The 25,749-nt window shown below is 43.3% G+C and overlaps 2 protein-coding genes across 3 annotated transcripts in view; one reads left to right on the top strand and one right to left on the bottom strand.

The window, feature by feature from the left end:
- Positions 1-25,749, top strand: part of LOC138970602 (uncharacterized) — a 244,468-nt gene that overhangs the window by 52,934 nt on the left and 165,785 nt on the right. For both annotated transcript variants that reach the window (XM_070343070.1, XM_070343071.1), the window contains exon 6: positions 23,871-23,999. In XM_070343070.1, the coding sequence (XP_070199171.1) occupies positions 23,871-23,999 (129 nt within the window). The remainder of the gene's footprint in view (positions 1-23,870; positions 24,000-25,749) is intronic.
- Positions 944-22,879, bottom strand: LOC138971932 (uncharacterized). Its single transcript, XM_070344778.1, has 14 exons — positions 22,399-22,879; positions 21,335-21,612; positions 19,848-19,956; positions 18,964-19,319; positions 16,921-17,091; positions 15,911-16,047; positions 15,364-15,559; positions 13,327-13,507; positions 12,095-12,199; positions 11,766-11,831; positions 4,275-4,338; positions 3,976-4,038; positions 2,566-2,753; positions 944-1,323 (listed from the first exon to the last, which is right to left on the bottom strand). Exons 1-14 carry the CDS (start codon positions 22,637-22,639, stop codon positions 944-946), a joined length of 2,535 nt encoding a protein of 844 aa, XP_070200879.1. The 5' UTR covers positions 22,640-22,879.

Here is a 25,749-nt window from a genome sequence, read left to right on the forward strand (position 1 = left end):
CATAAAAAACATGTTAAATCCGAAACCACGACAAGTCCTACGGACTGGTAGATACCTGCTAAAGCCTAGCCAAGTAAACCACTGTCAGCGACGCTGATACACAAAATGGCGGCCAAGCGATAAGTTACTGGACAAAATTTAGAAGTCCAAAACGGACGAAAATTAAGCAATAACAAAAATTCCTGTCAAAGAAATGACGAAATATGAAATGGCTTACCAACTAACAAAGCAGAAGGCAAAAACGCAGGTAAAGTAAGGAGAACCTCACCATAACATAGGCCTAGCCACATAAATAAGCTGTCAGGAAAGCTGAGCAACCGAACGTGGCGGCCACAAGATAAGTTACTGAAACGCATTTAGGAGTCCAAACGGACAAAAAAGTCAGCAACTATAGGTAAATTCCTGTCAAACTAAAGACAAGAAGGAACAAGCTTACCAGCTAAACAAAGCAGAAAGCAAGTAAGAAGGTAAAATTACGTTTACCTCCAAAAGATATGGCCTAGCCACAAAAATCTGTCAACTCATGCTGACAACAAAAATGGCGGCCAACAGTAGTCACTGAAATATCACAGGTCCAAACACGGACGAAAATCAGCAACTACCACAAATTTCCTGTCAAAATAATGACCAAAATGGAAAGAGCTCACCAACTACGAAGCAGGAGGCAAGATAGACGGTAACGTGGCCGGTGGGTGTCAAAACAACACCAACAGCGCAGCCACAGGGGAGCCCAAAAAATACAACAACCTGCTCCCTCGAAAGCTGTAAGGTCGAATGATAGGAACCACGTGTTCAGTAGCAGTGGTGACGTGGCATGCACGAGGGGAGGTAACTCCCCGGGTGTATGGGCATTACCATGGCTACGTTTACACTTTTGTGGTTGGGGTTGCTTCCCTTAGACGGTTAGCCTGTACAGAACCTAGCATCTCCGATTGTGTCAATGCTACATGTGATTCGGAGTAGGAATATGTAATTTAATGTGAAGTTCCCCGTACTGGTCGGAACTTAACGGAACGTCACAGATGAGCATGTCCAGCTTCTTTTCCTTTTTCGCTAAACATGTTAAAAAAAGGCCCATATCCTTTTTGGTTGCTTCCTCCCCCTCACATGCACGTTCAAAGTCAGCATAGGCCAGGGCTGCCTTCTGTTGCAGGTGGTTGAGTCCTGATGCCTGGAGCTGGACATACACAGGGTGGTCCAGGTCCTTCAGGTCCTTGCTGCTCACCTCACAGCCATAACTCGCCAAGTTGTCCGAAGCTTTGGCCAAGTTTTGGCTGTTGATCTTCAGCTGCTTGCCAATCCTGGAGGCCACCGACTGTCCATCTGTTAGATCACACACACAAACGTAACAAAGAGTGCTAGCTGTGAGATAAAGCTTGTCTACGAGTTGTATAAAATAAATAACTGCGGACACTGGAGCAAACTTCTAAAAAAAAAACCTACTTTTTTTTTTATTACAAAGAAAATATATTTGCATCAGACCAGAGCAAATATTTGAACTTATATATCTTTTGAAAATTATTTATGCCATCATGGGAACAATTTTGCTCTCAAATTAAATTAAGAGGAAAAAACGCATAACAAAGATAAATTAAACTTAAAAGCGTCATTGCCATTTGAGATCCAATTTGATCTTTACAGGCACATAACTTCAATCGTTAATCTTGCTAATCAATTTGTTTTCATTAGTGCAGAAATGTGTTAACACTCATCAAATCTTTTAGATAGGCCTTCAAGTGATTTTGCTACGTGAATAACAATGGGAACACAAGAGATACTTTAATCTCACAGTCTCAAAAAGTACAGTTTTGCCTGAGTGCTGCTACCAGTACCAGCAACCCCTAGTTTGCCAAACAAAAGTTTATCTTATATAAAATAAATATAGTCTGCATTATCCAGGGATCGCGTTTACGCACGATTTTTGCGTATTTGACGCATTTTAAAAGTCGCTGACGCGTTTTTTTCGCCGCGCCGCGTAAGCCATACGCAAAAATATTGTAACTTTTTCTTGTCTTCACGCAGCGCTTTTGCTCTGACTTAATAATCACCCGATCCTGAAACTGACTATAGGGCTCGAGAAGTGACGACACACATGAAATCTGCGCGTCAAAACTAAAGTCCGTTTCTTTTTGCATCGAAGTATCGCAAACGAACGTAACGAGGGTATTTCCAGATAATGTCTTGTCGGATAATGAAACAGACATTAGCTGCTCTCCCATCTCGCGCTTCCAAAAGGCGGAAAGTGTGTCTAGTCGTATTAGAGCGGGAAACAAACTCGCAAGGCCCGAAGGTTGGAGACAGCAGGGGTGTTATTCGACAGGCGTGCGCGGAGTTCGACAGGAAAACTCGCCGTATTTAGGTAAGGAGTGTCTTTAAGTCTTTCGTGCGTGTTTTGTTTGTGTCTGTACGTGTTTTCGTAGTACGCAAAAATATTGGTCCGTGACGCGTTTTTTTCGTTTCGTTGCGTATGACTTACGCGTTTTTTAAAAAGCTAGCGCGATCCCTGATTATCTGTTAGACACAGTCAACTGTCTTTTTCCCCCAGACAAGACATTTACAAATCACCTGCATATTTTGCACGGAGGTGGTTCAAGAACTGCCTCTCTTTTGACAAAGTCAGTGCAGTGGAAAGGCTGGTGCGCACAAATTTTGCCTTGGCTTCCACTGCTGCATTCTTAGTGCTGGCATCTTTTGCATCCAGTGGTCTGTCCAGTCTGCAGCGTCTCTGAAGCTTATGTGCCTGAATGAGAAGCCTGAAACAAAATTAGGCACAAATTAAGTGAGCCACACAACAGGCTAAAAAGAAAATGTGATGTGCTTATGAAAGAAAAGCAGCTACGAAGCCAGAATGTAATGGGTTGTCCCCGCTCCTAGATGTCTTCTTTTATGCCCTCACAGTGAATTCATTAGGGCATGTCTCCTTTTCCAAGCAAGCTGCTCTAATGAACCACCAATATGACAAAAAGGCACACTCTAACACAAACATCAATAAATATACATTCAACAAGAGGCGAAGCCTTCAAGGCTCACGTAAGAAATAGACAAACAGTAACACAAACTCAATCAGTCCGTCACACATACACACCCACACACACAGTAAGCTTAGGTGACACTGTGCAAGAAAGAGAGACACTTGATCTAGATCTGTCTGTGTCTGCATGTAGCCTACTTACAGGGACACGACTGCCAAATAGTCTCGGCCCGCTCAAAATAACAATGACCGAGACCACACACACCACGCGAGAGAGAAAGACTACAGGGAGGCATGCCGTCATGATGCATTAATTGACGTCAAACACTTTTGACCGTGACGTAATCTTATGCGAGCTTTATCCATAGTCTTGGATAACCACTCACACATAGACTCGGAAATGTTAAAGTTTCTACCACAGACATACACACACACACACGCACGCACGCACAAACGCACAGACAGACAAAGTTACGATCGCATAGGCTACACTTCGTGAGCCAAAAATCTCTTATTCACAAATCACCGTAATCACAAAATGAACCTACAAATTTTGATTTTGTTTCAAGTTTGAAAGAAGGGGTTGGGTGGTTGGTTGGGTATATTAGTTACAATAAAAGATTCTTCTTCTTCTGAATTCATGTGCTGAAACACTTGGTTTTTTTTTTTTTGCATGCGTGGGCCTTTCCCTGTATGCCATTTAGGCAGCCATACGCCTCTTTCAGGGGATGCATGCTGGAAGTTTCACGTTTCTATAATCCACACAACTCCGACATAGGTTATATGATCTTTTCAATGCGCCCTTGGTGTTGTGCTTGTGTGTACACACGAAGGGGTATAAGGCACTAGCAGGTCTGTACATACTTTGTCGAACCCAAGACCTTCTACTTGGGGGGTAGACATCTTATCCACTAGCCCACTGTCCGTGTCAATACAAGTTCTAAAAATGCCTTGAACCCTAAAAAAAAAATTGTTAAAAAAGGTTTGCAACACATTCGACCCACCTTTCAATGTCTGCAGAAAGTTTCTCTTTTGTGTTCTCTGATTCACTTGTTTGCAGTTCAGCTCTGCAACAAAGAACAAATTAACAAGTAGATTTATCTTTGTGTTCTTAAATGTATTTAATTACATTACTATGTTATTATCACAGAAATAAAGGACTAGCTTAAACAAAAATGTGTGTCAATCACTGGTGTTCAGTAAAACTGACACACAAGGGCTTTTAACCAGACGATTTTTTCAGTTTTAATCTTTTTCTTCAAAACTTATTTGTACTTTTCCTTCACCGTCTCTACATACTTACCGTTTTTCTGCAACTTGCACAATGGTGTATGCATACTCCTCCCTCAATGTCAGCTTTGCATCACCTACAAATGACAACATATACATTTTTTAAATATTTTTTTTATCCTACATTCCTGAGAGAGACACCCGTGAGATAATAATCGTTCAAATCACACGTGTGTATATCATGAAAATGAGGTCATGTCAAGCAAGTCTGGCAGGGACCTGTATTTCGACTGCTTATGATTTCAAAGTCACCGAGACAAACGTCATTATAGAACTAAAGAATTCGCGCTCGCTAATTACCCTCGATGAATTTTTAGAACACATCACGCCACACTTTCACAGTGACGTTTCTTTGCTTTGACGTAATAGACTGCACGAGGCTTTAGAAGAGATCAAGGTTGCAAAACAAGCATCTTCAATTTAGCTGCCTCGACTGCAGGATATTTTCAGTCAAATACACGTAAGTACAGTATGCAAGATAAACAGAATACTAGATGGCTGGCCGTTTCGTACCAGATTTACACTCGTTGCTTTTTTAAATAGTGAACAGCTCGCTTTCACTCGCAGTTCAATATTTAAAAAAAACAACTCGTGTAAATCTGGTACGACACAGCAAGCTATGTAGTATTCTCTATTTATATATCAACTAAAATGGACAAAGAATGCAAAGATATTGATAAACTTTCACAAATTCTTCTGTGACAAATTTCCCTTTTATCATTAACACAACATCTTTTCTGAAAAAGGCACTTTAATTACACACAAACATGCTTCCATTTGAAACTTCGAGGTCGTCATATTGACGCCTGACCAAAGCTAATTGAAGCCCGATGGATGAAGATGAAGACTGAGAAGTTTCAAATGGAAGCATGTTAATGTTATTGTAATTCAATCTGACGACGATCTCTTTCCTGCTTTCATGCGATGGTAAACAGACAGAATTGGTTCCGTTCTGTTCACACACTACTTTCAGTCCACCTACCTGCCAGGGTCAAGTCCCAAGAAATATGTCTCTGTATTCCTATCGTATCACTCTGCTCCTGTTTTGTTTTCTTTCACATACATTTTCCCTTCTTTTTTGACAGGTTTTTTGACAGCAAACTCAAAACACATTCTTTTCATCACAAAAGCGATCTTTGGAATTGACTGACGTAATCCGGAAGAATTCATGCATCAACTTACGTCACGTATTCGACGTCATCACTTCGCATATAAATGGTCTCGGTATTTCGCTGGCCTTCATATTTCCTTGTAAAATGACCCTCAAAGCTAACCGAGACTAGTTGAGGCTGTATCAATGCGCCTCGCCAGCAGGTTGTTAATGGAAAATTTCCTAAATAAATTATCATTTAATTAATATACTTACCCGAATCACATTAGCATTGAGTCACCTGAGATGCTTATCACTGAAAAACGCTTACCCGGCTAAAGAATTTAAAGGGAAGCAACCCCATCACCAAAACGAAAGTGAAAGTAGCTTTGGTAATGGGCCAGTACACCGGGAGTTACCTCCCATACGGGTGTATGCCACGTCACTTCCTCTAGGAACACGTGCCTATTATCATACGGCTTTAAAAAATCTTAAAACCATAAGCGGGGCAGGTGGGAGGGAATACAGTATGTGATTCGGGTAAGTATATTAATTAAATGATAATTTATTTAGGAAATTTTCCATTTAATATCATATTCTTACTCCGAATCACATTAGCAGATAACATCAACAAGGCGGTGGGCTAGAAATGAATCAAAACTCACCATCAAGTTCTGGACAGGAACTGGCCTGCTGCTATGAGCGCTGGAAGGCCTCTGGAGCCATCCTGTCGAAGAGCTGTGACGTCCCGAAGATAAAAGTTTATGAAAACATCTTCGGAACGCCAATACGCAGTTGTCAGCACCTCCTCTAGACGTCTGGAGCGCAGAACTGCCAGAGAGGATGCCCACGCCCTCGTCTCATGGGCTCGGGCCGAGTCAAGTGGCAAGGAGGGCATAACCCCCCCCCTCTTTGTGCGCCTCCACTCATAAGCCTGCTTGATGAGCGAGGACACCCACCGGGCCAACGTTACCTTCGACAAATCTTTCTCGCGCCTAGTAAGGAGAGAGATAAACAACAACTTCTGAGAACTAGACCGAATCGGCTGAGTCCGGGCTAAGTACAGACGAAGTGCCCTCACAGGGCAATTGACCGAATCGGGGTCACCCGGGGCCAACGCGCTGGTCAGAGCCTTAACTCTAACCAGCGGAGAGGCCTGCCCCGGAGACTGATTCTTGGCCAGGAAATCAGGCCGGAAACGCAAAGATGCGGAACCGTCCGGCTCAAAGGAGATATCTCCAGGCTGACCCGACAGGGCGTGGACCTCGCTACCCCGTCGGGCCGTAGCCAACAAAAGGAGAAACAGCGCTTTGCGAGTGACATTGAACAGACTGGCCTCGCTAAAAGGCTCAAAATCCGCAGAACGAAGGAATTCCAGGATTAAAAACAAGTCCCACTTGGGAGCGGGCAAACGAGCTTTAGCTTCCTTAAGAGCAGCCCCTTTAATGACTGCAGCTATAACGCCCCCGACTCGAACAGAACGACCAATCTGCTGAAGAGTCGCCGAGATAGCGGAGCGCCGGACCCTCAACGAGGAGACTGAGGCGCCCTGTGAAGACATGAAAGAGAGGTGGTTAGCGACCTGAATAGAGCGCGGAGCCACCGAACTCACCCCTCTAGCTGAACACCAGGCAGTCCATGCCTTCCAGTGGGAAGCATAAACTGAAGAGGTGGACGCTCTATGCGAGCGAGCCACCAAGTCCAGAGTCAAAGACGACGCCCCAGAGCGCTTCAGCGAGTCCCGAACAACTTCCACACGTGAAGCTTCAGAAGACTGGGCTCCTCGTGTGGAATGCCTGTTCGGGGCTGCACTAGTTCCCCTCGCACGAGTGCGAGAGGAATGGGGGGCCCTTGGGCAAGCCGAAGAAGATCTGGAAACCAGACCTGCGACGGCCACAGAGGAGCGACCAGAAGAAGAAGGGCCGGCTCCTCCATCTCCGCTTTCCGGATTACTCGGCTGAGTAACGGAAAGGGAGGAGTCTGAAGATCTGTATGTGCCCCCCAACCCTCCCTGGACGCATCTGTAAAGAGGTCCAGGTCGGGGAGGGGCACGACGATCGGAACACCTCTGCAGACCCACTCCGTGTGCAACCACGGAAGGGTCGCAGACCGGAACCATCCCTGCAAAGGGATGAGGGCGTCCCAGTCCACCAGAGGAGAGTCCACAAACGGCTTCAGCGCGAACTGAAGCGGACATTTGTGGACCCGGCCCAGTGAAACCAGAAGAGCCATAGACTCCATCTGCCCCAAGATGGAGGCGAGCGAGCGGATGGAAGCCATCAGGAGAGGTAAAGTGGAGCGAATCTGAGCTTGGAGCTTGTCCACCCTTCTCTGAGAAGGCTGGACAGTCCAAGCGACCGTGTCGAAAGACATCCCCAGATAAGTGAATGTCTGTGACGGGGTCAGCTCCGACTTTACCCGGTTGATCGAGAACCCCAACCAGTTGGATTCTCGAAGAACCGTCAGGGTATCCTGCGAACAGCCGCTCTGGGACTGGTTCATGATGAGCCAGTCGTCCAGATAAGCCCGCAGACGGATACCCTGGGACCTCACCAGTGCACAGACCTGTCTCACCACCATGGTGAAAATCCACGGTGCGAGAGACAGCCCGAAAGGGAGTGCGCGAAACTGGTAGATCTGATCTCCCCACCGGAAACGAAGCCATTTCCGGTCGGTCGGATGCATAAGAATGTGAAAGTATGCGTCCGTGAGATCGATCGAGGTCACCCAGTCTCCTGGGCGGAGAGAGTCTCGGACAGAGGCTGGCGTCTCCATCTTGAATTTTATCTCCCTCAAGAAAGTATTGAGGAGAGATAAATCCAACACGGGACGCCATCCTCCTGATGCTTTGGGAACAGCGACCAGACGCCCGTAAAATCCCAGGGAGCTGTGGACCCGAACTCTCTCCACCGCGCCCTTCTGCTCCAGGGAGGCAATTTCCGACTGCAAGACGGAACGTGCTTCCTGCGAGAAGGGGGGCTTGAACCGCGGAGGCACTCGGGTAAGAGGCGCCTTTTCCTTCCGCCAGAGTAGACGGAAGCCCGAACTCACCACTCCCACAATCCATTGGCTGTCTACTACCGACATCCAACGAGAAAGTGCCCGGGAGGGGCCTCCCGCCATCACCAAGGTGGAGGGCGGGAGGGAGGTGAGATCGGGAGCGCTTCATTGGGGGTGTGGCTTACTTCCAGAGCCGCCACGCCCCCTCCCCGATGCCGTCCTCTTCTTCCCACCACGAGCGGCCGGCGAAGCCTGCCGCTTCTGAGCTGGCTTGGGGTTAGACGATGTCTGAGCCTGCTTCTGTTTAGAAGGCTGAGACTGTTTCACCCCCTTCAGAGTGTAGTCAAGGAACTGACTGTCCTTGTTTGACTGAATCTCCTTCTGTCTGGCATCCAGTGCCAGCGGACAGAAGAGAGACTCCTCTGAGACCGGGGAGACTCTCAAGGTCTCCCTAGTAGCCAGCTCCGTGAATTGGGACTGCGAGAGGAAGAGATCCCTCCTGCAGAGTACCGCTTGGGTGTACTGCAGGGAGGAAAGACGCAATTGTTCCTCATTGACCTTGGCCAATGCGGTCAAAAGCGCAGAGACATCGTCCGCATTCTGTTCTTCACTGAGAGTGAAAGGAACTAGCGAATCGGTCAATGCCCGAGACAGAGCCCGAACGAGAGTCTCCGCAATGGAGGACAGTTCGATCTGCCGACGTCCAACCTCCTCAGCAGAGAGGAGGGAAGCCTCGGAAACCGGCAAAACCGAATCACGCTTGATCGGTTTAGTCAGAAGAGGCAGCAATTCCCGGGAAACCGGAAGGGTAGCCCTAGGGAGTGCAAAAGACGCCAGCCAATTCTGGCTCTGATTGGGCATGCCAAGCTTCCTATTGGCCGTAGGCACGAAGGAAGAGGCTTGGGCAGCTGAAGCCACCCACTGCTGAGCTGATTCCGGAACTGGACCAAAAGGAAGCAGTAACGGAACAGGCACTGGCCGAATACCACTCCCCGCATGTGCTGGACGAACCAGTGAATGCGAAAGTTGGTAAGCCACTGACGGAGACTCGGCGAACCGGAAGGAAGAAACATCCTCCTGTGCCGGCCGGAAGTCCGCCATGGCAGAAGGAACGAATGATGCGGAAGAGTCCGCAGCCACCACCCCTTCAGGAAAATAACGAGACGTTACTTCCGCCGCGACGTCAAGAACAGACTTGAGCTTCGACGGAAACACGCCCCGCGACTCCTCGCTGACCACTGATGGAGCATCAGAATAGTCACACGTGGAACCATGACCGAAGTCACCAGTTCCGGAAGCAGAAGCATGCCCTGGCAAACCGGAAACCGGAAAAGCCTGAGCACTAACGTCATACTGCCGCCCAAAACCCTGTGAAGGTAAAGGGTAAGCAGGACGACCATCCGCAAAAACCGGAGCTGGATGAGCTGACGTCACTCCCCCGACTGAGTGGAGTGATGCCTGCTCAAGCCTAGGCGCTTGAAAGCCGGAAGGCGCACGCTGTAATCCACTATCTGGTATCCGGAAGGAACCACCAGAAGAGGAAGAAGCGTTTCCGGCCGAAACCGGAAGTGTAGTCAACGGAACCGCAAAATGCGGAAGTGAAGACTGCACTGGTTGACTTCGCGATCCGGAAGGACCGGAAGTCAGTGAATACTCCATCCTGCCGCGACCGCCGTAGCGTGCCGGAGCGGACGGATCATCACTTCCGGCAAGTGCCGGAAATGCGGCAGTCGAAACCGACTGCCGCCGCTGTTCGAACAAGTCCGGGGCCTCGTAGGTTATCGCCGGAAATGAAAGATCAGCAAGGTATCGGTCGTGACCCGATGCGAAAGAGCTGTCCCCCGAAGGAGAACGTCCAGGCGCCTCACGAGGGCTATCGGACCAGCTCTGCTTACCAACCGACGCTGAAGAGGGAGGACGCTGCTCCAAGCCGGAAGTGGAGGACAAAGACACGGAAGCCAATGCCCGGACGTCACTGCCAGATGCCGGAAACGCCGAACTGCTGGCGACGGAACGCTGAAATTCTGCCTGCACCAAGCTGCGGATTTCTGGAACCAGTGACTTTAACAGAGAGGAAACCAACGCACCTTGTCCAGGTGCTAACAAAGAAGACGAAGTCTCCGATGTAGAGACAGGTGCAGAAGTAACAGTAGCGCTAGGCGCCGCAAAAGAAGCAGAAGTAGTAACAGCGCTAGGCGCCGAAATTGGTACAGCCAACAAAGTGTTACGCTCTTGGTCTGTAACAAGTAACGTTGCTTTGGAAGAGGAAGGCTTAGCCTTAATATTCCCCTTGGGGTCCGACTTGCCACGGCGCTTGTCTGAATCAGACATGTTGACAACAACACGTGGCAACGCGAAAAAATTTACTGAAACATAAGTCTAAACGACTGGAAAATTCAGTAAACACACGCACTAATGCGTTAACAAAATACTATAGCTAAACTTGCCCCACAAGCAGAGGCACGGAGAGCTACAAACAAAGTCACACGAGCTAGAAAACTAACTCACACAACAAAATGGCGACACGCAAGACACTGACACAAACGTCAACAACACGTGGCAAAGTAAAAAGATTTACTGAAACGTAAGTCAAAACGACTGAAAACACAGTAAACACACACGCTTACGCGTCAACAAAATACTAAAGCTACACTTGCCCAAACAGAAAGAGGGCACGCAGAGCTACTAGCAAAGTCACACGAGTTAGCTAACTAACTCACACAACAAAATGGCGAAACACGCAAGTCACTGACACACAAGTCCGTAAAAAACGGACAACGTACAGTAACGAAACAGCGCAAACAACCAACAACAAACGGGAACGAGCTCACCAAACTGTAGGCAAGGCGAGCAGACAAGCTGGGTAACGTGGCCGGCGGGTGTCACTCAAACACACAAGGTCAGCCACAGAGCGTCAAAAAGTGAACCGTCCTCTCCGAGGTGAAAAAGACGTATGATAATAGGCACGTGTTCCTAGAGGAAGTGACGTGGCATACACCCGTATGGGAGGTAACTCCCGGTGTACTGGCCCATTACCAAAGCTACTTTCACTTTCGTTTTGGTGATGGGGTTGCTTCCCTTTAAATTCTTTAGCCGGGTAAGCGTTTTTCAGTGATAAGCATCTCAGGTGACTCAATGCTAATGTGATTCGGAGTAAGAATATGATATTAAATGGATTTTTTAGCGAGTGGTTATCGACAATTAATGACCGGTAATTTTTCATGAGTTTGGGCATTTTGACCAATCACAAAATCTGTTTCATTAAAACGCAAACTTGATTGAATTACAATAAAACATAAAGTTCTTTGCAGTAATGCCTTTTAAATTTTAATTCACAATGTTTCTAAAAATCATCCAGAAAGACCACAACAGTTCTTGAACCATTCACTTATTTATGGTTTCTTACATGCTCACCTCTGACGCTGGGTTGTGAGGTACAATCCTTTTGCAAAGCTGTCAACCAGTCCTTTGAAGTACCAGCTGAAAGCAACAACAACAAAATAAATAAAATAAAAAAATTATTGTCAAACTACTTTGCAATTATCTTGGAATCAAAATGACAAGTCAAATTACAAGAGAACAACACGCTTCTCAATACTGAGTCAATTATCAACAAGTTTGCAGATGAAAAAAGCCCATATCAAGCCAGAACACCCTAACAGAACTGAACATATTTTTATAACCATCAAGACCAAATAACGACCTTACTTTTGAATGAAAGCATTGGAGCTGACAGCACCTACCTATGTCTGAGTGGCCCTTCAGTTCCTGCTCAATGCCCTGGAAGTCAGACTGTGACCTTTGCTTCATTCTGGCTGCAGTTTCCATCTGCCTCAACAGCTTTTTTCCTAAGCAATTAGAACAAAGCAAACAAAAGTAATAAGCAAACATTGAAGTGTAAAGTAAACAAAACAAAAATAACAACACTAAAACGGCAAGAGAACCAAAAATAAGATGGAAACAAACACACCAAGACATTTTGTTCATGCAATCAGACAATATATCCCCTACATGCTTTGTAATCCTGCCATGAGGGCTGCTGCAATCAAAAGTATTGGTGCAAGCTTCTCAAGTGTTCCTCAACCCCTGAACATTTGCTCTAAACTTTGGATCTGTAATGCCGACATTGGTTACTCAATGTGTGCCAGACACAGAGGCCTAGTGGATAAGACCCTGACCTCTCACGCAGAAGCTTCAAATCCCTACTGCGCCTAATTGGTTGAAGGTTGTTATTTTTCAGATCTCCCAAGTCAAATATTAAGCAGACCTTTGAATGCATACTCCTTTTATGTGTACACATAAGCACAAGACCAAGTACACACAGAAAAGATCTTGAAATCCATGTCAGAGTTTGGTGCGTTATAGAAATAGAAAATAACAAGAATGTATCCGCTGAAATCAGCCTATGGCTGCTTGAATAGCAGGGTAAAAATCAGTCATATATGTAAAAATCCACTCATGCACAAAATATGAGTTTATGTGTGAGTTTCAGCCCATGAAAGTAAAACTAGAAGGATCCTTGTGCATGCATTTGCACACACAGGTGGTACAATTTGAAATGCCTAGTGCCTGTACTGAATGATGACTGGGAAATACAGAAATCCCCGCGCAATTGGTTTGAAAGTGAAACCAGCCTGATAACAAAAAACTAATAACAAAGCCAGGGCGCTATGAATTGCTTGAGTCAAATAGCCTTTTTTGTAGAGAATGGTATTTAATGTGACACATGCCTTGATACCATTCCCAATGATAAAGAGACATTGTCACTTTGACCATTAAAAAATTCCACTTGGAAATTAGTTACATTTGTGATGGTATCTGCAGTTACTGTTCTTAACTGTACAAATAATTTCTTCCAGTTTAATGGTGCTTTTGTATCAAAAACCACCACCAACAACAACAAAAAAAGCAGAGGAAACAAATAAAAACACAAATACTAATACCATGAACATTAACTATTAAGAGTTACACAAACCTAGCCTTGAAAAGCTTTTTCTAGAGTATGCAAAAAGAGCGTCATTCAGCAGATCTTCTCTGCTGCCCATGGCCATCTGTTTGGAAGCTGGTGCAAATTTTCGCAAGTAGCTCCAAACACGCTCCATTCCCTCACCATCACAGAGACCAGCTCCAACAGTGCACCTCTGACCATAGGTAAGCTGAAACAGGAATAACAATTACAAGACATTAAATACCCAATGTTTGTCACGAGAAACTTGACTAAATGAGAAGGAGGATCAGTGTACCTGATAGAGCTAATGACTGAGCGTCTCAAGCATTCAGGATACAGTTTCAGGCTCCATCTCCATCTTGTCAATCTAACTTTCATCTTGCAGAAACAAATGGGTTCTAACAATGTAAAGTTGAACTGCTTCAAACATCTCTGCCACTGAACTTGTAATTTTTATCGCAAAGATTTTAGAGCAGAATTATGTATTATCAGGATCATTACAGATATACAGTGGTACCTCCCTTTACCACCCCTCTCTTTTACAGCTAGGGCCTTCAATATTACGACCGACTTTTCTCTGACGAATTTGTTCTCCTTCTTCGTCTTAGTATTTCTCACCTCCATATTACGTCCCCCCTCTCTAATACGACATAGGGCCGTCCATACGTGGACTACAACTTTTCCCAAAATTATCACGGGTTTGATTTACTCTAACTTATATCTCCAGTCGAGCGAGTAAGCGTTACGGACACAAACACGTGCTGAAATCCTGCGGCACCTTAACGGCTGAAGCCATGGTTTTTCATTTCTATTTCAGGTCATTACTTTATTTTGAATAGATAAAGGTCATTCACCAGATGTCTGCTTCATTTTGCAAAGAACTGTGCAGGAACTACTACCTTTTAAACACGCAAAGTTACAGAAACGTTATGAAAGCAATCCGAACATCGAACCAAAATCGAAAGTACTGGTGATGTCATGAAATTTTGCGATGTAGGTATGCAAAGCGTGTGTAAACATTTTTGGTCTAGCTAACAATGGCGGCCGACGAATATGGGTTTTGAAATCTGGAACTGTTCTTGGTTTTTCCCGATCCATGACCGAATGACGCGACATACAATAGATTATCCTCAGAATCCCGTCAGTGAAGTTTGAAGGTGAGTAGTGGAGTGTCCTAAATTACTCAACTCTGTGGACACACAGTAGTGCAGTTGTCCCTTGAATGAGTGAGTCAAGTTTCATCGTGAAAACTGACGCTTTTGGCTACAATTTTACATCAGTTTCAACACACTGCCGCGGTTCTTATTCGCTTTGTTCCTTGCCTTTGGGACACTTTTCTTTGTTTTTAACGAAATCGTTGCTGGGTATCGTGTGTGGTATCGACATTGATGTGCATGCTAGGACCGCATGCTTTCGTTCAACCTCAGTTTGTCTATTTCAAACCTTTAACCCATGAGTAGTTACGGGGCTTCATTAAACAAGCAAGAAAACTGTGTTGGTAATTAATTGAATAGAAAACAGGTTACCATAATCGTTTAAGGAAAGAATAACATTACTTTGTGGGCGGCATCAATCAAAACACCAATGTCATTCCGGATCATTGACAGACCCGGACATAACAAAACAATCCTCTATGTTACGTTCCCTCCATATAACCGAATTTCGGTTACATTTTCAAAGACGTTAGATAGACATACCACTGTACATCAAAAACATTTAAATCTGTTATAGTTTTGAACAAACCTAAACAAAATTCATAATGTACCAAAGATATCATTTTAAAACATAATTCTAGCATCTTATCTTCATGTCCGTGACACATTAAAAAGGAAAAGTATGTGAGAGTACACTCACACACACACAATAGGGAAATGCGCAGAGCAGGCAAAGTGTGCAGAGCAGAGAAATGTGCAGAGCAGGGACAATCAATTAATTATTAACACCAGCATCACAGAACAGTTCTGTAACTCTCAAGGCTTTTTTTCTCACCAAAGAGTTTTAAATTCATTCAGAAGATTCATGAGGCATAAAATGAAATACATATATCATATATCATTTGCTTACCTGGCAAGGCATGTTGTGTGCAAAACGATGGAAGGCAGGCACTGAGAATCGGAACTGCTCCACCAAGTTGCTCATGCGGTTTTTCAAATGCTTGTGCAGCTTGCACCCAACATCATACATTATCAGTTGCTGTTTCTCCCTCAAGTCGCTGGTTCTTTGTGGCAACTTTGAAAGCAGCAGAGATGGATATGCCATGCTACAAATAAGAGAAAAAAGAAACATATTGCTCAAAATTAAAAAAAAATTAAAAAATTTTAAGATAATGTTGTCTTCTTCTTCTTGTTGTAAGCTTACTGTTCTTAGGTGATTTGTGAATAAGAGATTTTTGAGTGTATATTTATTGATGTTTGTGTTAGTGTGTGCCTACTTGTCATATTGGTGGTTCACTAAAGCAGCTTGCTTGGAAAAGGAGACATGCCCTAATGAATTCAATGTGAGGGCATAAAAGAAGACATCTAGGAGCGGGAACACTCCCATTACATTCCGGCTTCGTAGCTGCTTTTTTCTTCATAAGCACATCACACTTTCTTTTTTGCAAAAAACTCACATTTCCCCTTGTTTCATGTTGAGCATCAAGCCTGGGAATTCATGTTGGCACACAGAACCAAATACACCAGTGACATCCAGCTTTTTGGTTTTGTTTTTGGATCGGATAGCATCACCAGCCTGGAACTGTGAGCAATCCTGAAAACATAGGTATTATACTTGATAAATAGAACCTAATAGTACAAAACCAAAGAAGATTATTAACAGCTGTCCTGCGTTCAGTGTTTGCTTCTTAATGTACTTTCCATGACGATACATAGTACATGTAGCGTTTAGTCATATCTCAAAAAGGAACGGCATCCGCAACTCATTTCACATAAGCGGGACACCCCTTTCTAGCAAATCATGCGCAGTTAAATTCACGGTATGCAGCTGAGCGCAGTAGATTTTGTCACTATGCACAGCTGTGTGCAGCTGCACACAACATATATTTAGCACTCTCAGTCTCATATTACTTAATAATAATATATATATATATATACACGTTCATTATGGAGTATCTTAAACGGCATTTCAGACCTGAAAGTCCCAAAACTAGTGCAATAGCCTTTAGCTAGTGATTCTGGAAATTGACTAGCCAGAGAGCAAACTTTACTAGCCAAACCAACAATTTCTTTCAGCAACTTTACTTGCATTTGGTGAGTAGATGAACATTTCTATTCGCCAGTTACATGTTTCTACTCGCCACTTTCAGGGCTGCACTTTCCAGTGTCGGCATCACCTACCCTGACCTATATTTACATTGTGATACATAATGAGAAGCTGAAATGAGTACCAGGACTCCCAACAAACAGGGACACTATGCATGTAATTGTTTTCTGGCTTTCAAGAAGTAAAGCAAGCTACGCTGAAAGAGTTGGCAGTTCTGATAGCAGCAGTGTACAGAAAATTAATGTATCCATGTGTTAATTTTAAAGTCAAACTGCTCAAAATGCTTGTAAAACTTGTTACTATGTACTTGATCCAGTTTCTCAATTATAAGACTTCTAGAGAGGTAGACTGGAAACATACCGAACAATCCTTGGATGATGCGTTGGCTGTCCACTGCTTGACAAACTCACTGACTTCATCATCCTTAACAAAGAAGCCGTCCTTGTGACGTGGTGTCTGGTAATTACCGCTGCGTTGTTTGTGGACCAAGGCAAAGTTACCATCCAAAGACAGCACGGAGCGACTTCTGTCCTGTTACAAATTAAAACAAGCCAGGTATTTAATCTCTAAACATGCTAATGATGGGTTGAAACAGTTCAATTTGCATGAAATCAGTTTATAACTTTAAGTAGCTATAGCCTATACATAGCTAAACATCTACAGGGGTGTACCTTAACCCTTACACTGGTGCAATTCTGTAACACATGTTACATAGCCACTAGTGAATTAACAGAGAAAAATAAAGAACAAGAAGGGCAAAGCCCATACGACTCACATGCTTTACACATTTTTCCTACCAAAATACATGTGACCTTGACCCAAGGTCAAGGTCATCCAAGGTCATGCAACACAAAGCTGTTAATTCAAGACATAGGAAGTACAATGGTGCTTATTGGCTCTTTCTACCATGAGATATGGTCACTTTTAGTGGTTCACTACCTTATTTTGGTCACATTTCATAAGGGTCAAAGTGACCTTGACCTTGATCATATGTGACCAAATGTGTCTCATGATGAAAGCATAACATGTGCCCCACATAATTTAAAGTTTGAAACAGTTATCTTCCATAGTTCAGGGTCAAGGTCACTTCAAAATATGTATACAATCCAACTTTGAAGAGCTCCTGTGACCTTGACCTTGAAGCAAGGTAAACCAAACTGGTATCAAAAGATGGGGCTCACTTGCCCTATATATAGGTGAGGTATTGAATCTCAAAAACTTCAGAGAAAATGGGAAAAATGTGAAAAATAGCTGTTTTTTAGGCAACATTTATGGCCCCTGCGACCTTGACCTTGAAGCAAGGTCAAGATGCTATGTATGTTTTTTGGGGCCTTATCATCATACACCATCTTGCCAAATTTGGTACTGATAGACTGAATAGTGTCCAAGAAATATCCAACGTTAAAGTTTTCCGGACGGCCGGACGGCCGGCCGGACGGACGGACGGACGGACGACTCGGGTGAGTACATAGACTCACTTTTGCTTCGCATGTGAGTCAAAAACGGTCATATAGGTTTTCACATCCAATGGAGGTAATCGGAACCGACCAAACAGACTGAGCCAGTAGCGCAACATATGTCGTGACAACCACATGACAGTATACCTAAAGTAGCGCGACATATGTTGCAACTATCAGCCTAAGGGTTAACCTATTTTGGATGCTAACCAGAATAGCGGGGGCCAAAATACTGAACTAACAAGAGCAGTAACTAAGAAAGTTACCACACAATCACACATACCCCCTTGTCACCCAGTCACACATGAAATCGCACTCAGAAAACAAAAACTAACCATTAACACTAACAAAAACACTGAACAGCATGAAAACCTGTTCAACAGATTTTTCTGAGCAGCATTATCTTAGACAATGTAGCGTGGAGAACAGACCATTCGTGGTCCTGGATGTTTTTAACCTTGAATCTGTTTGATCCTACCACAAACGCTGATTTTCGCTGCCTCTCGAGATCTCCTGTTTGCGTGTGTTCAATACCATAACAGCAGTGGAGTGAACACTTCAAGAATCAAGAAATCTCTACATTGTTACTGAAACGTGTGGTTAAGTGCAAGTTCGAAGCTTGGACACGAGTGAGAGGTAAGAGACAGCATCACGCTAGCAAACGCATTGAACGAAGATGGTGTCTTGTAGCACACCGAATGCGAGAGCTCTTTGCTCTTCCATTTGACTGTGTTGCATTTACACCTTTGTCGTGCCAGACAGGCAGTGAAGAGGAATTTTAAATTCGCACAGAGCAATTTGAAACCACCCCCGGCGGGCAAGTGCTAAGGTACAACCCTGCATCTATATATCCCAAACACAAAATAAATTACCCCTCTTGGTGATAAATCAATTACCAAAGCTAAAACAAGTCCTCTAGATAAAAAAAAAAAGTTATAAATATTACCTCCTCGCAAACTCCACAGGAATGGACATCAACATCAGCCAGTCTGCCTTCTCTTGTCACCTGTGTGCGATGATACCGATACTCATTGATTGCACCAATGAGATTGCGGTACAAATCCGGCTTGGTCTTGGCCGCTGTTTTTATGCCCATGAGGAGGTCCAGCTCCTGGATGGAGTTTGCAAATGCTTGCACAGACAAAGATCCATGCAGCTGCATACAAACACAGAGTTCCAGCAGTTGCAAGCTGAATGCCGTCCTTGGGTTACAAGGGGTTGCTGGCCACAAACCATACTGGAGCATCGTCACAGCAACACCTTCATCGGGACAAATGTCCATCCGGACATCTTGTGATACACCTGGATGGATATAAACAGAACGTCAATGCTTCACTAAATGTAAACAAATGAAAAACTGTAAGTTCATTATCCATTGGTTCATAAATGAATAAAAGACGGGCGCTGTGGCGGGGTGGTAAGACGTCAGCCTCTTAATCGGAAGGTCGAGGGTTCGAATCCTGGTGGGTTAAGTGTGGAGATTTTTCCGATCTCCCAGGTCAACTTATGTGCAGACCTGCTAGTGGCTTATCCCCCTTCGTGTAAACACAAGACCAAGTGCGCACGAAAAAGATCCTGTAATCCATGTCAGAGTTCGGTGGGTTATAGAAACACGAAAATACCCAGCATGCTTCCTCCGAAAGCAGCATATGGCTGCCTTAATGGCGGGGTAAAAACGGTCATACACGTAAATTTCCACTCGTGCAAAGACACGAGTGTACGTGGGAGTTTTAGCCCACGAACGCAGAAGAAGAAGAAGATAAATAAATAAGAAAGATTATCACACAACCATCAGAGAAAGGGAACAATATGAAACACTTTTGTACTTACCATGTGCATCAAAAACAACTATGTCAATGGTGCTGACATTGTCACAAATGTGTCTGGGCAGCTGTTTCAGGTGAGGTACCTCCTGGACTGGCCAATACATCTTGTCCTCCTGAATTATACAAAGTGTGTCAAAGACCAAATTGCTTTATTGTAAAAACATATGGTCTCATGTAATATAATGAACTAATCAATTATACCAAAAACAGATAACATGACGTACTGTTAAAAAAAAAACAGATTGCCAACGTTCTAAACCAAACCTCTGTGAAAACAATAAGTGGGAAATATATGAAGTAAAATCTTACTGAAAATCAAACGTGTTTATGAAACATATCTAACTCACAGTCACAATGGAAATTAACAAAAATTACATAATTAATTTTGTTAGTCTGACCAGAGACATAGATAGAAGAGATGCAAAGCGCTGTCTTCCCGCTCGCGTTATCTTTGCCTACGGCAGGGGCAAGTAATCCTCTGTCTAGCACCGGCCGGCTGCGAACTGAGCTATCATTTACCAAACTTTGCACTCCAAAATAAAATATAAATAATAAATTGACAATAAAAGTGACATAATGTATGGGAAGAATGCATAATTGTGCAAGTGTCTACTTTACCAAAAAAAAACATGGACAGTTGAATAAAACGTTTTTGCATCCATAATTTAGAGAAAAACAACCATTTAAAGGTAAACGTTGATAATTGTTGTGTTTTTAAAGAATTATAACTGTTTCATAGAAAATCATAGATAATAAAACATGCAAACTGTTCATTATTTGCACTCAAGAGAAACAGAAAATCTCAAGAAGAAAATTATTGCATCATTTGGTGATTAGAAGATGAATGATAAAGAAAGCAATTTCGCTCATTTCTCCTTTATGAACTTGTAACTTTGTATCCACACGCCAGTGTGAGTGCGAGAACCACTTTTGAGTGAGACATAAAAGCATCAAATTTAATTACAGTGCGTCAAAAATTATACAAACAGATTAATGTACACACCAGTAATGCATTTGCTAGTTAAGGGAAAGTAAAGTTGCGCACAAAAGATAATAATAGCTCCCAAACATTGCCTCCGCGCACAATGTAAGGCAAGGAACAACAGCGTAGTACGGGATGAGTGGCTGACAATCGCGCGAGGTCACGCAGACCGAACGCGGTACCCCAAGAGTTACACGCCTCCCGGCCTCGCTTCGCATCTCTTCAATGTATGTCTCTGGTCTGACTTAAAAATCACGTTATCATTTTCTCTGTGTCTGTGATTACGTTTGTTTTTCTCTCGAAGAGCTAGATCCACATGGTAAAAGCAGCATACGTGACTCCGGATGAAGAAAAATACACTCTCCCTTATTAGATTACTTGCCTATGAAAAGCGAAACACTCAAAATCAATATCAAACCAAGGAGTGGGGAAAATAAATATTTAAGAGATAGCAAAATACATAGATGATATTAATATATTAACTCTAACTAAGTGTAAGTGTTTCTAACCTTCCAAATATATGGTTTGTGGAACATAACTGTCCGGTGGATATTAGAGGAGCAGTTATGACACAAGAAGACCATAGGCCCACAGTCCCAGCAGCGTATTATATCCGTCTGCCTTTTCTGACAATGGCTACATATTTGCACGGGGCACAGAGATTCAAGCCTGGTCTGCAACAAGGATCCTCGGAGTTCGCACCACCTGTCTTCCTCAACTGCTTTTCTCTGGCTATGGGCTGATAAGGTGACCTCTTTGCTGTCAATCTCCATAAAACCCTGGATCCCTGAAAATGAAAATGCAATTTCTAAAGTTAAACTTATGTCAGGAAACTCAAAAACGCATACCCTTAGCTTATCAAGTGAGGATTAAGAGTTATAAGCGACACAAGTTAAATTTGTCATGTCAAATTTCACACTGGCACCACAATACTTTAAAGGCCGTGGCTAGAGGTCCGTCGAGCCTGAAGGCTCAAAGAGATGCGGTTTATTCGCAGTTGTCAGAGAGGGGGGAACAAGTTTAAAATTAAACAGATGATCATTTTGAAATAAAAAATAAAAATGGACCGACAATGGCAAGACTTGAACCGGTGACCTCATATTCTCCAGCCCATTTCACTAACGACTGAGCGAAGAAGGCAAGGTGACTGATGGGTGAAAAATGAAAGTCTATTTAAATATATTGTGAGATACTGGTGACTGCGGGTTCCCTAGACTGGAGGCTCCAAAACCACTCCCTATTTTAAACAATAACAAGATCATGCGTTAAAATAAGTAAAGAATGCCAATGGATTCTCAGCTGTGAATTTAATGAACACACTAAAGTTCAAGATTACCAAAAGTTCCTTACACCGTAAACAGTAGATCTACTTACAGTATTAGTAAGCTTAATTTGATTCAAAAAGCAAAATTCATCTCACTCCCCGAGTCACTCCGGCTATGGCCCGTTATGGTATGGCTGAAGTGCTCAAAGTTTCCATTAAATTTCCCTCTTTACCCCTTTTGCTATTGACAAATGTAATCAGCGCTGCTTCAGAAACAAGAAATTAATTAAAGAACAGCAGAGTGTCTACCTGATTCATCGGATTGAAGAGATGACCCTGGCGTTGGTTCTGTGCCGACTGAGAGTGTGGGGATGGCATCTTTAAAACTCTCTGTTTGTTCGGGAAAATCAAGGTCATCCAGTGTAGGCCTCCCCGGTTTCCATGGCAAAGACATTTTTTGGGGTTTCCCCTTTTTTGAACAGTCAAGCATTTCAAAATCGGTGTTGATGGGTTGCCAAGTTCGCCGACCCCTTTTCTGTCGATACGCCATGTTGAAACAATAGGCACGCTATTAAAAAAAAAAGTCAAGAACGGAAACTGGCAGTAAAAGAAAAAAGTCGCATATTTCAAAAACAAATTTCGTCGCGAAAGTAGCAACCAGATTATTCATCAGTATAAGTATACATGTCTTTAAAAAAAACAATACATGAACTACAGTAATTTATCTGTTTCCGATAACAGTTTTATACTGACTGTCACTCCTCATCGGAGACATCGCTTCGAACCACACTACCGTATACGCTGACAGTACACACAGTATACGTTCCCCTAGTAGCAACCAGATTATTCATCAGTATAAGTATACATGTCTTTAAAAAAAACAATACATGAACTACAGTAATTTATCTGTTTCCGATAACAGTTTTATACTGACTGTCACTCCTCATCGGAGACATCGCTTCGAACCACACTACCGTATACGCTGACAGTACACACAGTATACGTTCCCCTACTGTTCAGCGAGAACACATACATACGTTATGTCTGCTTATACCGAGGTGCAATGGGTGATATATATATATATGTACATCTATATCTATAAATATATATAGATAGATGACAAAGTATTTTTCGCGTGGCTCTAAATTGATTCGACCTTTTCACTTTTACAGTAAGGACAACTTATGGGTGCAATCGTGACATTCTAAAAATAGTAACGTAGTAACGGGAATATGGATTGACGCCACACGAAGGAAGGGAGATAAACGCTGAAAACACTGGAGAAGATAAGGAAGAGTTACTGGGAATGGATCCAGAGAAAAACCAAAATCGGTTCAGCGCTGCGCGCTGAGAGCACGTGTTGAAATATCTCATCGATGAGGTTGTGTCCGGGGTCTCTCTGAATAAGCCCACCAAATTTGAAGCAGATCCATCGAGAACTTTGGCCGTGCATCGCGCACAGATACACAGATACACAGACACACAGACACTAGTCGTATATATATATAGATTGATTGATAGATAAAGACTCTAAAAATGTGCGCAAAATTAACGAAAATCGGGTTTTGGAAACTTGGTCCTGTTTTGATGTTTCATCAAAACCGGCTCCATCCGTCGTGTTTCAGCTAGGCAAGCTTTGCTAGTCTTCACGATGACTGATCCCGGGTTTTCTGTGTTGCCTTTTGTTACGTTTAGTAATACTTTTGTTTCAGGCTGACAGATTGACTGAATGTTTTGATATTACTTCACGCGACTTCTTTTTTCTTCTGTTTATTCGGCAGTTCGAAGTGACTTCAATTGCAAAACTCATATTCGCGGCCGCCACGTAATGGTGCAGAAAAGAGATGATCTTCTCGGCACGGGCAAATCCAAATGGTATTATGTCATTTTCACCGAACTCTCCATCTATGGTGAGACATTCGTTCAGGATGGTGCACACACACACACACACACACACACACACACACACACACACACACACACATACATACACACACACACACACATACACACACACACACACACACACGCACGCACGCACACACACACACACACACACACACACACACACACACACATATATATAGCCTACACACGCTCGCACGCTCATACCACCACGCGTGCACACACACTTCACTCGTTGTTATTAAGAAATTACCGTTCCTTTTACATTGAGTCAAGTTTTGACTAGTACATGTTTTAACGTTGACTGGGAATCGAGATGAAGGTGTGGTGTATGTGTGGGTGTATGTGTAGCACGATTCCGAGAAAACTACTGTCCAGATCGATATTCAGGAAACATTACATGAACGTTCCTGGGTATAATATGCCAACATTTTTTTTTTTAAATAGATGTCTTTGATGTCGTCATATCCGGCTTTTTGTGAAAGTTTAGACGGCACTGTCACGCTCTCATTTTCCAACCAATTTTGTTGAAACTTTTGTCAAGTAATCTTCGACGAAGGCCGGACTTTGGTATTGCATTTCAGCTTGGAGGCGTACACGTTATATAATGAGTTTTCTCATTAACTCATTGCCTCCCAGGTACGGATATATCCGTACCCACTCATATGGCTCTATCTGACCTGGTACGGATATATCCGCTCAGACTGTTAGCTTCAGTCGCTTCCTGTAACGTCGATCTAACGCCTGCATTCCAGCGTGTTGATACACAGTTACTACAGGTACTACAATTTTGAGTGACCTGCTGCAGCACAGCTGGTCTCGGTTAAAAAACAAATTGGTCAACATAGCTGGGGTAGAAAGTGTTAAAGTTGGCATTAAAATTGATGTTTCGCAGATTCAAACTGATTGCATCATATTCTTCGTCAAGATCTGAATCTAAAAACTATATTCATATTTCATGTTTACTCTAAAAATGTGATCACAATTAACGAAAATATGTACCATAGTCAAAAGATTAGAAATCTATCTAAAGACGATTCCATCTTACTCTTTATCATTTCTTCATTCCAAAAACTTATAGATATAATATGTTTGTATTAAAAACAAGTTCAGAAAGTTAAAAAGATTACAGAAGAGCTAATTTTCTTGCCTACCGCAATACGCCACTTCGCTTTTCTGGCTTGTCAATTCCACTTCGTTTTTTTACGGGAAAAGTTAGTGAGTTCCTTGCCGTGGGAATTGAAGAAGCTGCGCATATATATTGTCTTGGTCAAAATATGCAGTGCGTTCAGTTTCATTTTGTGAGTTCAACAGATTGACTAAATGTTGTAATTTGGCCTTGTTTATGTTTGACTTTGTGTATTTATACAGATTTAACTTGGATATAAGGTGACAGTCGTGATTAAGAAGAAGTGTGTGGGGATCTGATCCCACAACATGGGACCATAAGATGTCCCCGAAAGAAGGCACTGCTTTACACTGGGCGAAAAGTTGCGTTTTGGCACTTTAACTTGGCATATAACATCAAACATCACGTTAATCAACTGAGGCACTGCTTTACACTGGGCAAAAAGTCGCGTTTTGGCACTTTAACTTGGCATATAACATCAAACATCGCGTTAATCAACTGAGGCACTGCTTTACACTGGGCGAAAAGTCGCGTTCTGGCACTTTAACTTGGGATATAACATCAAACATCACGTTAATCAACTGAGGCACTGCTTTACACTGGGCGAAAAGTTGCGTTTTGGCACT

Source organism: Littorina saxatilis, linkage group LG7 (assembly GCF_037325665.1).
Source record: "Littorina saxatilis isolate snail1 linkage group LG7, US_GU_Lsax_2.0, whole genome shotgun sequence".
NCBI classification, from domain to species: Eukaryota; Metazoa; Mollusca; class Gastropoda; order Littorinimorpha; family Littorinidae; genus Littorina; species Littorina saxatilis.

Bases quoted from the DNA above. Each gene is read 5' to 3' on its own strand.
- LOC138971932 (XM_070344778.1), bottom strand. From the start codon at position 22,639: ATGGCGTATCGACAGAAAAGGGGTCGGCGAACTTGGCAACCCATCAAC. The intron at 19,957-21,334 runs GTTAGAAACACT...TGTATAATTCAG, and splicing joins ACAAACCATATATTTGGAAG to GAGGACAAGATGTATTGGCC. The intron at 15,560-15,910 runs GTGAGTTTTTTG...TCTTATTTGTAG, and splicing joins AACATGAAACAAGGGGAAAT to CATGGCATATCCATCTCTGC.